The sequence below is a fragment of the Mus caroli genome, unplaced genomic scaffold, assembly GCF_978045245.1.
Source record: "Mus caroli unplaced genomic scaffold, Mus_caroli_1 scaffold_6, whole genome shotgun sequence".
NCBI lineage: Eukaryota > Metazoa > Chordata > Mammalia > Rodentia > Muridae > Mus > Mus caroli.
The window spans coordinates 85,271,975-85,286,083 of NW_028227261.1; the positions used below are offsets into that span (position 1 = coordinate 85,271,975).

The window sequence follows — 14,109 nt, forward strand, 5'->3', positions numbered from 1 at the left end:
TGTGATGGATATATTCTAGGTCAGATAATTTTCATTTTAAATCATATGATTTAGAAATGGTGACACATTTACAGCCTTTGAGGAAATGTCCATGATAGATAAGAAGGGTGGAAAACTTACATGTTAGAATTTTTCTAAAGTTTCAGTGTAGGTGTTATACACATTAAAGAGCAGACCTGGATGTAAGATGTAATAAATAAGCTTTCCAGACTCCATTTCTTATCATTGTATTTATTTAAAAATTATTTTTAACTTGCATTCCTCTAAGCAGAGTACCATGTCAACATTCCATATCAACTTTCACTTTCATGTGTATTTCTTTTATTGTTTCTCAAAACTAGATAATTTTGTCTTTTACATTTCATTCTCTGTTTTTATTTTCAGAAGTTATTGTTCCAACTCCTGAAGGTTCTACCATTTTGGTTTCCAATGCCTCTTTGACCACATCAGTGCCCACCCCTGTTATAAATAGTACTTTTGCCCCCACAACCCTGCAGACTATCTTTTCAGTAAGCTCTTCTGAAAACAGCACCTCAGCACTTGCTGATGTATCATGGACCCAGTTTAACATCATCATTTTGACAGTCATCATCATTGTGGTAGTGCTGCTAATGGGATTTGTAGGAGCTGTGTACATGTACCGAGAGTACCAAAATCGGAAACTCAATGCTCCCTTTTGGACCATCGAGCTGAAAGAAGACAATATCAGTTTCAGCAGCTACCATGACAGCATCCCCAATGCAGATGTGTCGGGATTGTTAGAGGACGATGCCAATGAAGTGGCTCCCAATGGGCAGCTGACCCTCACAACACCCATTCATAACTACAAAGCCTGAGAAGCTGAGCTGTCCTCCTGGATTGTCAGAAAACAGTGCTCACTTAAACAGCACCTGACCTCTGGCTGCACAGAGCCTGGGTAGAGTTTGTTGAGAAAGGTATTGTGCAAATGTTCAGGTACAAACTGTAGTGCGCTTAGCCTGTCCGTTGCTCTTAATTCCCCCATGAAGATCTGAAGCACTCATCGTCGAGGACTTGAAGTAAAGTATATTTTTGTAGCAAACCACATGTATATATGGAAAGGCTGAATCCCACAGAGCAGCCTAAGTCTACCTGGCCTCTCAACGGACTGCTCAGAAAGTGTTCACCTCACCAGATGTGATAGAATGTTGATGTGGAGGGGAAAGACTGATGGAAGAATTCATCTCCACTTTGGAAACATATTTTATAAAAGAGAGGCAGTGATTATGTTCATTTTACTGTACTAAGAGATGTAACTTAGGAAGAGATGATATCTAGGCTAATAAAAAAAAATCTTGGTTGTGTGTAGACTAAGGGTAGAAAGGTGCCAAGAAGTTCTGTAGAAGGGCTTGGCTTTCCTTCCAAGAGTCTCCTTCAAAAAATGGAGTTAAAGCACAGGATAAGCTTCCATGGTGAGGGCAGGCACAGCAGGCAGAGAGCAGAAAGCTGATGGTCTCCTCAGAGAGGTTCCTGCCTCTAAAGAAACAAGGTGTACATAACTAATGTAGCATTATCTGGTCAACATTGTACTTGTATCTATTTGTAAAAAATCATGTCCTATTTTATCATCTAGACTTTATCTGTATAGCAGTTAATGGTGTTGTAAAAAGAAGATATGGGAACTTGGTTAAAATACTGTAATATAGGTGACAATATTGCTAGAGCTGGGACTCTGGTGAGCATCAGTCATTTTAGTCCCTATTTGGACACTGTTGAAATTGATAAGAGGTCAAATGTTTCTAATCTTTCCTCTCTCAACCTAGAGTCATATGCTCTTTGACTTACCATAGATTCAAGCAATAGATTTTGAAGTCTGCAATTGCGAAACTGGAACACAGGCTGCATTCTCCAGACACACCTAATTAGCTACTCTGTTTTACACTGCTCAGTGTAAACTCCTCAGGAAAAGACTTCTTTCCTGAATGTAAAAGACAGTCTTCCAAAGGACAGAAATTTTAAATTAAAAAGAAAAGCCATCACATCACTTCGGGTTCCTTGTTTTTATGCCCATGAAATATTTATGTGCCTCCCATATCTGCCAAAATAAAGGCCTTTGACATTTGAGCATAACCTGTCACCCATGCATCATGAGGAATGTTTGGCTTCTTCAGTGATGGAGTTCTTCCATCTTCATATCTGGGCAGAGGGTCACTATGGGTGTGTATTTAGTCCTTGCTTTTTGATGCCATTTTCCCTGAGGCCAAGTACTGCTGCTTTCATTTCTTATGCATCCATAGGTTGTAGACTGAGAGCCAAGAAAGGTGACTCAGACTATGAAGTAGGGGAAAACAAAACATAGTAGACCTAGGAAGCTCAGACTCCTTTTCTTACTTCCTCAGAAAAATAAAGACATTGGTCATCCTTTGTAGGAGACCCCACCTTTTTCTCAGGGTTTAGAAATGACTGTATACTAGAGGATCCATAGGTAACCTGGGTGTGCTCTGCATATTTGGCTGTCTTTATAAAGGTAGACATTACATCTCATTGTACTAAAACAATTTACAAGTGACTGATTGCCTAGCATATGATTCTATGGATTTAATCCTTAGAATTACAAAATATATTAATAATTTATTGCCCTTTGTCATTTACAAAACACCTTTCCATGTGTTTCAAAGATGATCCTCACCATAGCCTCCTTAGGAAGTAGTCTTGTGCTCATTTCATAGATGAAGTAACTGAGCACAGAGAGTCTAAGTTGTTCAGCTCTATACCATGCACATCATTATTATTATTATTGCTGGAATCAGTTCTCCCCTCTACTTCATTGTCATTTTGCTATGTGATAACATATAAATCTACTAGCCATGGGCCCTAGAAGACTGGAATGGAAATTCCCATTTGTGGATGCTTTTAATAGAGCCCTTGTATGTTCTCTAGAATACTACCCCCCACACACACACACACACCATGTGTATATATTGGGGTAGGGGGAGTATGTAACTCACAGGCACAATTCAGGGCCACATAGATACTAAGGACTTTGTTGAAAGAACACACATGGATTTCTACCTAAAGACAGGATTAATGATGAGAAGGCAAAGCTGCCAGTTCATTAAAATGAATGAATTCCTGAATTGGGGAGGGGAGCGGAGAGACTTTTCCTAGCAGTTGCAGCACAGGTGTGTATTGACTGTACATCACAGAGTTCCAAAGTGCTAAGCACAATGGCTGCCTCCCTGATACCTCATCTCCTGCCAAAATAAGTGGTAAGAAGATAAAAGCCAAACGTTTGTTAAACAGTTCACCCAATAAATAAATGTTTGTATGAGTTTAAGAGCCAAAGTAAACAGTGGAGAGTCCAGCTAAATAGAGATTCCATGATACAGATCTTAAAAGATAACACAGAAACTAAACCACAAATTTATCAAGTACCTGTTAATTGCTCCTAAATCATGTTTTTCACAATGAAAAAAGGTATAGCCTTAAAATGTGTTATAAATAACATCATTTAGTGACCCCGTTGCTCTGCTTATACAAATTATTCTGTTGTAAAGATAACCATGAGGTGATCTCTCCTTGAAAGTAGAGTAGGAAACCAGAATAAAACATGCTGCCAGGTTTTCATTCCTCTGGAGACATTATCACAAGTCCTCTGCAAAGCCTGATGCTGGAACAATTTTTGTCTAAGCATAAAGAAAATGTTTTTAAAATATACTAAATACATGACCTTAATGAGAAATGGATGTCAGTGCTAGGAAGGAGCTGATGCTTGCGCCTTAGCTAGCTCCGCTGATTAAGCCCTGTGCATTTCTGATAGATAGATGTTGTACTTGTCAACCATGACTTTGTTCCCTTATCACCACCATCCCCTACATTGCCTCCAAGGACTCTCCTTATTTACAGTCTCTCCAGTTTCTCCAGAGAAAGCAAAATGATAATTAAACTCTCTTATTTATATGAACATGGTGTGGACCCAGTACATTATTTTTCCCAGGGATAGTTAGATTTTAAGGGAGAGCAACAGGGCAGACATGGGCTGGGAGGATAGGTCTCTATTGTTGTTTTGATTTGATTTTTAGTTGTATCTAAATCCCAAATTATATTGCTTTTCCCTAGTCCCAATATTTCCAGAATCATTAATCATCAAAGCAATACTCACTGATCTACCAGATAATTTGGGTTATCTGATCATCAAGATGTTGTGGTTTAGAATAAGAGAGTCGGTTAGAGCTCTATTATTCACCATTCACCCTGGTCCTCTGCTTTTTTTATATTTATAAATATAAAAGTAATTCTGATGATTCTCTCTGACTTCATGTAGTTTGAAGTGGTGTGTGAGTAGGAGGTGGGTTTCTGCATCTTTCAAGGAAAGCTCTCTGACAAAATATTCAATATTCAGAATAAGTTAAAAGAACTCAGTAAAATCATTAGGACAACAGAAGTTGTGATCTCATCCATCCATAAATAAATAAATAAATAAATAAATAAATAAATAAATAAATTCCTTTAGTCTGTTGGTACTTTTGACAGCAAATGGTTTAGGAGTTAAAAGAGGTTTGGTGTCTGTGTTGTAGAGCTGGGGGAGGTGACAGAAGGTTAATTTGTCTTTTGCTATCACTCTGAGCAAATGGCTAAGCAGGAGGAACATGGTGATTAACCTGAAGAAGTCAAATAATATTGGATGGCTAAAGATTGTGGATCATTAAAACATTAGTGGTTTGAATGATACTTTTTCAAAGACATTGAGAATCTTCCTTGTTACTTATGCATACACGGAAAGTTCAGCAGCCTTGGAGTGAGCCCAGAGCTTCAGATTCAAGCTTGCCCAAAGCTAAATGACTTCTAGTCCACTTTTAATGCTAGGCACAAGCATTCTTTACTCTTAAATGTCAGTCCAATCAATTAGGGTATGTTTCTAAAAATTAAACTTGTATTTATGTCACTAAAATCCTAACCCAAAATTTAAAAACATGTCTCATATGTGTGCTGTACTAGGCTTCATGATGCATTTCTAAATTTGTGTATGATTTGAATATATGAAAGAATTTATACAAGAGTGTTATTTAAAATTATTAATAAATGTATATAATTTGTACCAATTGTAGATTCGTTTCACTTCTTTATGTAGTGAGAGATTTAAGAAGTCTACAGGTAAGTGCTAAAGACCACTTGTCAGTTCATTCCATAGAAGTCTTTACATGCTTTCTGTACTGACCAATATTTTGTTTAAGTTCATCAAAGGAGTGTCTACTACTTGGGAAGAAAATACCATATGGGACAATGTATTCTCATACAGCTAATTCACACCAGAGATGAAAATATATATGAACATTTATTATTGGGCTGGGGATATGGCTTTGGTGTAGGTCACTTGCATACCAAGCCCAAGTCCCCAAATTCCATCCTCAGCACTTATAATAAACAATAGCATATATTTTTGTTCACAACATTTTTTGTCTTCTGTGCCACTCCCTGAGATTTCTATCAAACTTATGTGCTGTTCACTGAGATTTCTATCAAAATATGTTGAGACTGATTCCCTTTGGATTTCTGACTTATACATGTGAATATTTTCCTTTTTTAATGATTTTTGTTAAATATTTTCTTTATTTGCATTTCAAATTTTATCCCCTTTCCTAGTTTCCCCTCCAAAAATTCCCTATCCCCTCCCCCTGCTCACCAACCCACCCACTCCTGCTTCCTGGCCCTGGCATTCCCCTATACTGGGGCACAGAACCGTCACAGGACAAAGGGTCTCTCCTCCCATTGTTGAGCGACTAGGCCATCCTCTGCTACATATGCAGCTAGAGCCATGAATCTCACCATGTGTTTTCTTTGATTGGTGGTTTAGTTAGTCCCAGGGAGCTCTGAGGGTACTGGTCAGTTCATATTATTGTTCCTCCTATGGGTCTGCAAATTCCTTCAGCTCCTTGGGTACTTTCTCTAGCTGCTTCATTGGGGACCCTGTGCTCCATCCAATGGTTGGCTGTGAGCATCCACTTCTGTATTTGTCAGGCACTGGCAGAGCCTCTCAGGAAACAGCAATATCAGGCTCCTGTCAGCAAGCTCTTGTTGGCATCCATTCATCTGGAATAACAAAAAACCTAGGGTAGCAAAAGCTATTCTCAACAATAAAAGAACCTCTGATGAAGATTTTCTGAACTCTGGAAATGAAGTACATTCTATGTTTTTTAGGTAACCCATAAAAGAGTGCATCTTTCTATTATTTTAAGGTTCCATTGAAGAAATTTGGTTGTGTTTTTGTTTTTTCCTGTTAAACTGTGTTTAATGAGATGTCATCTGGTTATCCCACTAAACATCCAAGGGTGTTTTGAAAACATGCAGCAAGAAGTCTCTTTGCACTGAGAACTTTAAAACCTTAAGTCAATTTATTCTACCTCAGCTGCTCATGATAGCTCACCCCTGTGATCTTAGCACGTGGGAGGTGAAAGCAGGAGAATCAGGAGGTTAAGATCAGCCCTGACTATATAGTCACCTCTAAGCTAGCCTGGGATATGAGAGACTCTATCTTAAAAAGAAAATTACATTTCAGTTGAAAAATTTTAAATATGCTTTATAAACAAACCTTCAGTAGTTAGCATCATATGTCTGTATGATATATATTTGGTATGTTAAAGGAACAAAATATGCCAGCTTTCAAGAGAAAAAAATGTATGCAAACAACACACTAGGAGAAATACCACTAAAAGTATAAAAGTATTTTTATATTTCTGATAAAAGTCTATAAAGACATCTCCATTGCATTATCACAACTGATTGTATTAATTTTTTTCAGGGGAGTAGGACATGTTCCAAAAGTTCAAATGCTCTATTGTAATTTAAATGTGACAACAATTGTAAATAAAACCATTATAATCAGTTTTGTCTTGCTGATTTTTCTTATGGTGCAGGACTTCAGAAGACTCTGATCCTCATACATGCTAGACAAGGTCTCAAGAACTTCATCTCTACCGCTTGCTTCAAAATTAAACTAGGATGGTGATGTGATTCAGTCAGCTGATAGAGGTGCTTATTGCACAATCCTGGAGACTGGCGTTCAGTCGCCAGAACCCGAGTAAAGGTGGAGTCAGAGAACTGACTCCACTGAGTTGTCCTCTTGACTCCAACCCATACACAAAATAATATTTTTTTATGAAAAACAACAAATATGCAAATTGATAGTGTTAGGAGTGTGAACTAACAGATGGAAAAGCAGCAATCTATGTCAATATTAAAACCAGTGTTAGCTGTAAATTTTTAAAGACATAAAAATTACAGTATATAGTGACAATTTTTTATTTTTATTTCTTTAAAAACACACACACACACAAAAACACAAGTATTATCTTAGAGTTTTACTGCTCTGAACAGACACCATGACCAAGGCAACTCTTATAAAGTATAACACTAAATTGAGGCTGGCTTACAGGTTCAGAGGTTCAGTACAAGGCAGAAGCATGGCAGTGTCCAGCCAGATGTAGGGTTGGAGGAGCTGAGAGTTCCACCTGTTGTTTCAAAGACAGCTAGGAGAAGACTGGCTTCCAGGCAGGTAGGATGAGGGTCTTAAAGCCCATGCTCACAGTGACATACTTCCTCCAACAGGGGAATACCTCCAAATAGTGCCACTCTCTGGGCCAAGCATATACAAACCATCACAAATATTATAATATGTTTTCATTTTAATCCCAGGTATGGAATATGGGACCGTTTCAGATTGTCCCCTGCAGCTTACTATGATTTGCTTCATGCTCTAACAGGGCTGTGATTTTACCAGCTGCAGATAGTTTCTGTGATTCTGTCTTTTGGAGTTCTGGAGACTCTTTAGAAAGTATATAAAAGTTAGGGCCCCTAGAAGTGGGGTGGGTTGATTGGTGGTGATGGTGGTGTGGGTTGGTTATGGTTGGTTAAGTAGTTGTGTGCAAAGAAGAGATTAGATATCCTAATCTAAGATCCAACTTGTACCAAGGAATTCAACACAGTCAGCATGATTATATTGTTTACCCCTTTCTGACACCTGTTATCTTTTTTCTCTCCTGTCTAGTATAAGGGGATTGAAAGGGTAGAAGAGGGTGGAGGAAAAAAGAACCCACAAAGTATCAAAAGATACCTACAGATTTTCTAATGCTTCTATTTATAAAATGAAAGCCATTAAATAATGTTAATTGGTATTGTTCACTTCATTATATTAATAAATAATTTTAAAACATTCGTGATAGGGCTGGGGAGATGATTCCATCAGTGTTTGTTGTACATGCATGAGTATTTGGGTTCAGATTCCCAGAACTCACAGAAAAACCACATATGGCAGTATATGTCTGTGATACCAGTGTTGTACAGCCAGATTAGGCAGCTCCCAGTAGCTCTCTGGCCAGTCAATGCTGGCAGTCAATGCAGTGGCTTACAGAATCAGTGAGAGACCATGTCTCAAAAACAGAAAAAACAGTAGAGACACATGATACTAACCTCTAGGCCTACACACACACACACACACACACACACACCAAATGAAAAACATTGTGTGCTGCTGAATTGAGCACTGCATTCCACATAGTTATATGCTGTACATGTTACTTTCTGCCTTCCTCTGTAGACTCTGTTTTCCTTACAACTAGGACATTTTAAGGAAACCTGATATCTGCCATATTGCTGATACTTCATGAACTCTTACTATGTGGTGGTTTAAAACAAATGGTACTTGATGATACCAACATAATCAGTTTATGAACTTTCCAGGCAAAGTATGTAAACTTGCATGCAGTGGGTAGAATGCTAGAGGTCAGATAGGGCTTCTCTAGGTATTCTTGTACTGTTTTGGTCCCCAGGATGGCAATATGGAAGTAGTGAAATATTTTACGAGATGACCTAGTGGGAGGTGACCAGGTCTGAGGAGGGATTGATGCCTTTGTCATGGGAGTATATGTTTCCTCTCACAGGGAGCTCCCAAGAGAGCAGGTACTCCTATTCTTTCTCCATGGCACCGCTGGCCACTCTTCAATGTTCTCCCACCATTTTTATGCATCTACTGTGAGACCCTCCCTAGAATCAAGCAAAAGCCAATCATACTCTAAAGTGTCCTGAAATGTGAGCTAAATAAAGCTTTTTTTTTTAAATCAAGTACTCTGCCTTGTGTATTTTATTATAGCAACACAGATGGACTAAGAGGACTGTATTTCTTATTCAATAATATATCAACATGCAGGCTTCAAAGGGTTTGAGTAACCCTTCAAATTGTTGTATATCTATTTTTTAGTTTATTTGTTTCATTTTTCTTTTTTTCTTAGTGCAAAGTACTTTTAATTATATTCTCATAAGGATTAACAACTACAGATTGTTTTACATTTTTTAGCAATAGAAAGCCTCCCATAGAATGTAAATTGGTTCAGTTGGTAAATTGGTCTTTACAAAGAAAAGAAAATCCACTCTTGCAAATCTAGACCTCAAAACAAAACAAAACACAAAATTTCAGACCAAAAAGGCAGAGAATTCTACACAGGTATTGTTTAATTTTCTAGACTTGTGGGCAAAGTTCCTTAAAATGGGAGAAAATTATGTGTTCAACAACAGAGAGGGATGCATACACTTGTGATAATATATAACCAGTAAATGATTAAGATGAGTTGTTTAAAATGGAATAAAGATTAAGAAAAATGGGATATTTAAAGACAGGCATGACATTCTACTCCTGGGAACTCAATTAAAGAACCACTTGTGTACATGCACCAGAAGCCAAATGTCAGATTCAGTTGCAACATTGTTACAGAAGATAAATAGAAACAGCCATATGGCTGTCAGTATAAGAATTGATAGATTGCAGTCTCTTTATATTCTCATAGAACTCTATGCAGTTGTGAGAGATGCATGGATAATAACTATTAATCAGCTTGATTAGTATGTCCAAAAACAACATTGAGGAGAAAAAAAAAGCATGTCATGGGAAATGTGAATATAGTATAATTTATCTAATAAAAGAGCTAAGAACTGGGAGATAAGATGTGTTGTATTGAAGTATATGTGTATGAAAATAAGGTAATGAGCAGCACAAAAGTGTAACTTTAGAAGGAAATAGGAGCTGCACCAATGACTGTGAAGGTATTGGAGTTGCTCATTTCAGAAGCCACACATCTATGTGTTCTCATGCTGCTCTTCCTACTCATAGGGAATTGGTTTCAGGACTCTGAGCATGTCAAAATTTGCAGGTGCTTGTGTAATATAACAGATATTGTTATATATGAAACATTGTTGTCTTAGTTGGGGTTTCTAGTGCTGCAGCAAAACACTATGACCAAAAAGCAAGTTGGGGAGGAAAGGGTTTATTCAGGTTACACTTCTACATTTCTGCTCATCACTGAAGGGAGTCAGGATAGGAACTACAACAGGAGAGGTACCATGAAACAGGAGTTGATACAGAGGCTATGGAGGGGTGCTGCTTACTAGTTTGCTTTCCATAGCTTTCTCAGCCTGCTTTCTTATAGAACCAAGGACCATCAGCCCTAGGATGGAACTGCCCATAATACACTGGGCCCTCCCCTATCAATCACTAAGAAGATGTCTTACAACTGGATCTCATGGAGACATTTTCTCAATTAAGGTTCTCTCCTTTCATATAACAGGCCAGCACAAGTGCATAGTGAAAATTTATACAAATTACACTTGTATTTATTTATTTGGGTTGGGGATATATGCCCTTGTGGTGTGGTGTGGTGTGGTGTGGTGTGGTGTGGTGTGGTGTGGTGTGGTGTGGTGTGGTGTGGTGTGGTGTGGTGTGGTGTGTGGGGGTGTAGGTTAGAGAACAATGTCTGAAAGTCGGTTCTCTTCTTAAACTTGTGGATCTCAGAGTCTCAGAGACTAACCTCAGGTCATTACACTTGGTTGACAAGTACCTTTATCCACTGAGCCATCCCACTTATAGGGAAAACAACAGAGTCAGTAGTTAAATATGATTTCATCTGTGCTGGTTTGAATGAGAATGTCTCTCATATGCTCATATATTTGAGTGTTTGATTCCCAGTTGATGCAACTATTTGAGTAGGATTAGGAGGTGTGGCCCTATTGAAAGAGGTGTGTCAATTTCAAAAGCTCATATCAGGCTCAGTCTCTCTCTCTCTCTCTCTCTCTCTCTCTCTCTCTCTCTCTCTCTCTCTCTCTCTCTCTCTCTCTCCACATTGCCAATCAAATGTTATCTCTCAACTACTTCTGTAACAGCATACATGCCTGCTTGCTTGCTTGCCACCTACCATGAAGGAGAAGGAGAAATATAGATGCAAAAGGATAGCGGCCCCATGGGAGGGCTGCCCAGAAGGAACCAGGGCATCAAAGACAAAATATAAATTTAGAAAGAATTAACTCAGGGATATCAAAGATGAGTGTGCTAGCCTTGGGGAGGTTTGGAAGTGCCCAGTCATTGAGCTAGTTAAGGCATATTAAAGGATAAAGGTTGCATGTGCATGTCTTTCATTAGTGAATCCAGGGGTCTTGGGAGGAGGGGTGCAGAGGAGGCACATGCACCCACCAGGAGCATAGAATGGACTTTTAACAGTTTACCGCTATACTTTTATTTATCTTTTTGTTTTAAATTGGGGAGCAAGGTTTACATAAAATCACTCGGTGTACATGAGGACCTGCTCATAGGCACAAATAGATCTTGGGGGCCAGTATTTTAACATTTGAATACATAGCAGCACCAGGCCAACCCCTGACATCATCTTCTGTTTAAAAAATTTGGGTTTTGTCTCTGGCTTTGGAAAGGCAAAAGGATTACCCTTTGGTAATCCTAAGAAGCTCATTGTCTACCATATCTAAGTCTGAAAGTCCTTAAACATGGCATAGATTCCCAAGTGAATCAAGCACATGATTCCAGAGGGTCAGAACTGTTAATCTGCCTCAAGATCTTGGGAGAGGAAAAAGACTGAGAGTGATTTTAATTAACTGTGGCCAGAGACTTCATCATTTGGGCTCATGTAATTATGCCTCCAAAAAACTTCAACTTGAGGAGTATGGATAGCTTTCAAATTTAACCTGCTCATCCCACCTACTTGCCACTTCTGAATGGTAGATCTGTAGTAAACATGTAAGAACAAGTAAGGGTCCTCCTGAATTCTGTAGTCCATTCTAGCAAAGTAGCAAACCAGAGGGGTGAATCATAGGAGCATTCAGTAAGAGACAACACAGGAGATGTAGGCTTTTGATCTACATCTGACTTGGGGCATGTCTTGATGGGACAGTACCTTGAGACTACAAGATCTATTACTACCCCTAGATATAAACTGTCAGATAACAATAAACTGTGAAAGACCCTAGTGGTGTCTACACATAACATAACTGGGGGATAGCATGCATATACATTTGGTGTCTGTGTTAGGGTTTCTATTGCTATGACCATGGCAACTCTTATAAAGAAAAACATTTAATTAATTAGGGCTGGCTTATAGATTCAGAAGTTTAGTCCATTATCATCATGGCAGTAAGCATGGCAGCATATAAGCATATACTGGAGAGGTAGCTCAGAATACTAGAGCTAGGTAGGTAGCAGTAAAAAGGAGACACTGGGCCTGGCTTGAGTATCTGAAACCTCAAATCCCAGTGCCTTTCCCACTTCCTCCAACAAGGCCTGACATTCTCAAGCATGGCCATACTTTCTAATATTGTTACTCTGTGGTGATCAAGCATTGAAATCTATGAACCTATACGGAGCATTCCTATTCAAACCACCACAGTGTCGGAGGTTAAATATGTGAGAGCATAAGAGTTGTCTTTCCTTACTTTTTTTTCTGTGAGATGATGTGTGCAAGTTGTTGGCAAGGTCTGTTTTCAGTTCTGCATTCCCATGACCAAGTACAGGGCTAGTGTCCTTTGTTTTCAAGAAGCTCAGAAAATGCTAATAAATGTTAAGGGAATCCTGGGTAAATGTAGCGGACACTACCTATACTATACTCTTCAGCCTGGGACTTTGAATTGGTGCTGGATTCAAAGACCAAACAGGCTGTTGTTTGAGTCCTCATTAAGTCTCCTGTAAATAAAGATGTTTCTAAGGGACCCTGGGAACAGTACAAGCCTTCCCTCTAGAGGAATGTTGCTGGTGCAGCACATTCCTCAGTGAGACCTCTTCTGTGGCCTGAACTAAGAATCCTCACACACCACACACTTTAGAGTAGGAAGTAATCCTCTTCTGAAGTGTGGATACTTAGGGTACCCTCCCCAGTATGCCTTTATTTTCAGAAGTGTGCAGGACAGGTTATGTAACAACTTCTTCTTCTTCTTCTTCTTCTTCTTCTTCTTCTTCTTCTTCTTCTTCTTCTTCTTCTTCTTCTTCTTCTTCTTCTTCTTCTTCTTCTTCTCCTCCTCCTCCTCCTCCTCCTCCTCCTTTTCTTTTTCATCCTCCTCCTTCTCTTCTTACCTTTCTTCTCTTTCTCTCTCTCTCTCTCTCTCTCTCTCTCTCACACACACACACACACACCACAAAATTTTCTAAATGAGCCATTGTTTTAATCACCATGGCAAAGGTATTATCCAGTCTTGCTTAGAGGAAATTTTATTTCCCTGCCAAGAGATGAAGTTCACTTGAACAAGGATAAAGACATTAAGGACTGTCTATTAAGATTCTGCTTTAGTTGAGATAATAAACTGGGGATAATTAAGCAAATTGTATAGACACCAATGGACCATGAATCCCCAGAGGATTTGCCTGAGATGCAGAAGACTTTAAATTCTGAAAGAACAGAACAGATACCTACCTTTTGAGTTTCCTGGCATTGAAGTGAAATGGTAGGTACAGGAATGCCTGTCATTCTAGTTAGTCAGCTCAATACCAGCTTGGGTAGTGTGATGGTTTGTATATCCTTGGACCAGGGAGTGGCACCATCTGAAGGTGTGGCCTTGTTGGAATAGGTGTGACCTGTTTGGAATGGGTGTGTCACTGTGGGTGTGGGCATAAGATCCTCACCCTAGTTGCCTGGAAGTCAGTCTTCCACTAGCAGCCTTTGGATGAAGACATAGAACTCTCAGCTCTGCCTGTGCCATGCCTGCCTGGATACTGCCATGCTCCCACCTTGATGATAATGGACTGAACCTCTGAATTTGTAAGCCAGCCCCAAGTAAATATTGTTTTTTATAAGACTTGCCTTGGTTATGGTGTCTGTTCACAGCAGTAAA

The 14,109-nt window shown here is 39.0% G+C and overlaps 1 protein-coding gene across 1 annotated transcript in view; it reads left to right on the plus strand.

Annotated features, from left to right (window-relative positions):
• The window catches only part of Megf9 (multiple EGF like domains 9), a 108,440-nt gene extending 103,977 nt beyond the window's left edge, over positions 1 to 4,463 (plus strand). Inside the window, exon 6 of the mRNA XM_021160932.3 lies at positions 385 to 4,463. Coding sequence (XP_021016591.1) covers positions 385 to 836 — 452 coding nt within the window. The 3' untranslated portion in view covers positions 837 to 4,463. The remainder of the gene's footprint in view (positions 1 to 384) is intronic.
• The last annotated feature ends 9,646 nt before the right edge of the window (positions 4,464 to 14,109 follow it).